At 36.4% G+C, this 3,410-nt stretch overlaps 1 protein-coding gene across 6 annotated transcripts in view; it reads left to right on the top strand.

Moving 5' to 3' along the window:
* Nucleotides 1-3,410, top strand: part of Ankrd17 (ankyrin repeat domain 17) — a 172,434-nt gene that overhangs the window by 112,952 nt on the left and 56,072 nt on the right. For 4 of the 6 annotated variants that reach the window (XM_017800736.2, XM_017800735.2, XM_017800733.2 and 1 more), the window contains one exon: nt 1,067-1,215. In XM_017800736.2, coding sequence (XP_017656225.1) covers nt 1,067-1,215 — 149 coding nt within the window. The remainder of the gene's footprint in view (nt 1-1,066; nt 1,216-3,410) is intronic. The other 2 variants (XM_029568537.1, XM_017800734.2) reach the window with 1 other exon arrangement.

Genomic DNA, 3,410 nt, shown 5'->3' with positions numbered 1-3,410 from the left:
AAGATCATAAGCTCTTTTGCCTGGTTTCAGATTCAGCTGTGAATCATGATTGTTTTCTGTCTGATGTAGTTGACAACACTTTGGTAATACACACTCACATCCTGTTCAGAGATTAATGTTCATACTTTAATATTAACACTATAGCATTGTTAACAGGGATTAGGAGGAATAATGTTCACAGTTTAACTTTAGAATTATATTATCGAGGGTATAAAGAACCCCCAGCTAATCTTCAGTATATTCTGTGTCTATATTTAGTTATCTCCTACCTCAAGGAAAGGTCTAACTAGCAATTCCTTAAGTTACATATGTGGATGAACATAAGACTACAGTAAAAGCCTATGTAGAGAAATAAGAATCCATACTGGGAGGGTGATCGCATAAACATATTCATTTCTACCCGAATCTTACAGTTTTATCCTAAGTTAATATGATTGCCAGATTGATTGTTGGACACCACTACCCCCATCCCAGAATAATTCTTCTTTTTAGAAAATACATTCTGTGCAAGGATCAGATTTTTATATTTGAAAAACTGTCACATGGAGGTTTGCCCTATGGTGTTACTGCACTGTCATAGTTAGTGAATTGTAGAAGGTGTTTTAAACTATTGGACTTTGAGGTTCTTCCTTCCCAAACAGTGATATTACTTGTTGTAGCTCTAGACTAGAAGATGTGAAATTTGCAAGTAAAAATTCACAAGTAAAAACGCCACTTTCCCCTTTTAATCTCGACTCTTTTACTGTTTATTCCTTTTCTATTTAATTTTAGTACATAAAATATTTTTATTTGCAAGCTTATTTTGAGTTATTATTTTATGAATACTTTTATTAAAGGATAACTTGTCTTTCAGGTGGATTATTATGTGGCAAATGAAGGCTTAACTCAATGTACATTTTAAGTTTAGACGATACACCAGTCAAAAGTAACCAGAAAATTAGCTATTAGTCCTATAATAGTGTCTTACATTTTATTTTTAAAACTCTTCACTATTTTTGAAGAAATATTTCTTACTCCTTTCTAACAGTGTTTCATCCTTATTAAGTGCAGTTGTTTTGTTCAACAGCAGTCAGTGGAAGAGCCTCTGCAATGTCAAACACTCCTACCCACAGTATCGCTGCTTCTATTTCCCAACCTCAGACTCCAACTCCAAGTCCTGTCATCTCTCCTTCAGCCATGCTGCCTATCTACCCTGCCATTGATATTGATGCACAGGTAAGCTCCATATTTAGGAGAGATGGTTTTCACTGAAATTACAGCACCAATAACAATGACACCCTATAGTGATTTTAAGCATGCCGGACTTTTTTGTTAGCTATTCCAGCTATAGTTAAAAATTAAAATGTGTCTTTTTTAAAGATGCAAAGCTTCAGTATGATGACTCATACCTAATCCTAGTATTTGAAAGGTTGAGGCAGAATTGCCTGAGTTCCAGGCCAACTGGGGCTACGTAATTAATGCCTGCCAGGCCTGTCTTGGCTACAGTATGTCACCATGTCTCAATCCCCCCTCCCACAATCATAATCATCATAATAAATTATTCAGTTAATTTAAAAATAAATAATTTGAGCCAGGCGTGATGGCACACGCCTGTAGTCCCAGCACTTGGGAGGCAGAGGCAGGCAGATCTCTTGTGAGTTCAAGGCCAGCATGGTCTACATAGTGAGTTCTAGGACATCTGGGGCTTACAGGGAGACCCTGCTTCAAAAAGACCAAAAAAAAAAAAATATATAATAGTTTGAAATTAAAAGGTCTAGACTGTTGCTGATGATTATATGATGGTCTGGGTCCAAGGTTACTATATTTTTGTTTTAAATTTAGCTTAGAAATGAAATAACATATGCAATATTAAAACTGGATTTGGTAGTGTACAACTGTAATCTCAGATTTTGGTAAAATGAAATCAAAGGATCAATAATTCAAGTTCAAGGCCAGGCATGGTGTTGCATACCTTTAATCCCAGCACTCTGGAGGCAGGGGCAGGTGAATCTTTCTTTCTTTCTCTCTTTTTTGTTTTGAAACACGGTCTCCCATAGCCCCAGCTGGCCTGCCTCTGCCTCCCATGTGCTAGGATTAAAGGCATGCAATACTGTGCCTGGCTTCTGGGTGTTTTCTTGTTTGTTTATTTGGTTTTTTTTTTTGGTTTTTTTTTTAAGGACAGGGTCTCTCTCTATATACTCCAGGCTGATCTGAAATTCAGTATCTAGCCCAGGTTGACTTCAAACTCAGCAATCCTCATGTTTAAGTTTCTGAGTGCTGGGATTATACATATGAGTCACCATGTCTTATTTTATATCACTTTAGAAAATTACAATGATGCTGTTGAAATATTTAGTGAGTATATGCAATTTATCTGATAACAAATTCTAAGGAGGCTTTAGAAACACTCTCTAGATTATGTGAAGAAAGTATGTGTATGGATGAAAAAAAGACACTTACATTTTAGAAAGCTTAAGATATATTGAGTAATTAGTTTCTTTAAAAGTTCCTTTAAAATATTAGGTAGGGATGGCAGGATGGGTCAGTGGTAAAGTTGCTTGCTGTCAAGCCTGAAACCTGAGTTTTTGATCCCTGGACCCGACCCGACCCTCCCCCCGAGACCCCCCCCCCCACAGCCCCTGGGTGGAAAGAGGAAACTGTCTCCTGCAACTTGTCCACATGCATGCTGTTTCTGCCTACCTGTATACATAAAACAGACAAAGAGGCACAAGCACACATACATTAATTAAAAAACTAGGTGAACATGGAATCTCAGGTCAAGATAAGGGTGGCAAATTTATTGTGCTTTATTCAGAAAAAGGCTAAGGGGAACTAGCGATGGTGACACATACCTGTATTCCCAGCACTTGGGAAATAGAGACAAGAGAATCAGGAGTTCAAAGGCATCTTCATCTACATAGCAAGTTTGAGGTCAGCTTGGCCTACAGTAGACCCTGTCTCAGAGCAAATTAAATTAATGAAGTATAATTAAATTTAATTAAAGGCCGAGTTTAACCTAAGAGAATGCTGAGTTATTAATATCTGGATTGCAAGAATATGTTACTAAAACTTAGAACCAACTTTTTATAAATTTGAATATCAAGAAATCATTTGTCTATACCATTAAAATCATGTACTTCTGAACTGTGAAAATTTTCTCTTGGTATCATTGGAAAAAATCATTTATCTTCTTAGTCTTTGTTTTATATGGCAGGTTGATTTGGGGTTGTTTTACTTTGCTTTTCTTTTGTTTTGTTTTATTTTGTTTTTGGAGCAGTTAAAGATGCTGGGGAATATTTTAAAGAAATCGTCTGGTCCTCAGACCAGGTTGCTATTGTTACTACCTTGATGAATTAAGATTTTACTTATTTATAGTCACTTCATTTAGCTAAGGTGTAAGAGGGCTGGGAAGCTGACTTATCCTATTTGTA

The sequence above is a fragment of the Nannospalax galili genome, unplaced genomic scaffold (assembly GCF_000622305.1).
Source record: "Nannospalax galili isolate Female #2095 unplaced genomic scaffold, S.galili_v1.0 scaffold800, whole genome shotgun sequence".
Taxonomy (NCBI): Eukaryota; Metazoa; Chordata; class Mammalia; order Rodentia; family Spalacidae; genus Nannospalax; species Nannospalax galili.
The sequence above is the reverse complement of the archived record's forward strand: the minus strand, read 5'-3'. Positions and strand labels throughout refer to the sequence as shown.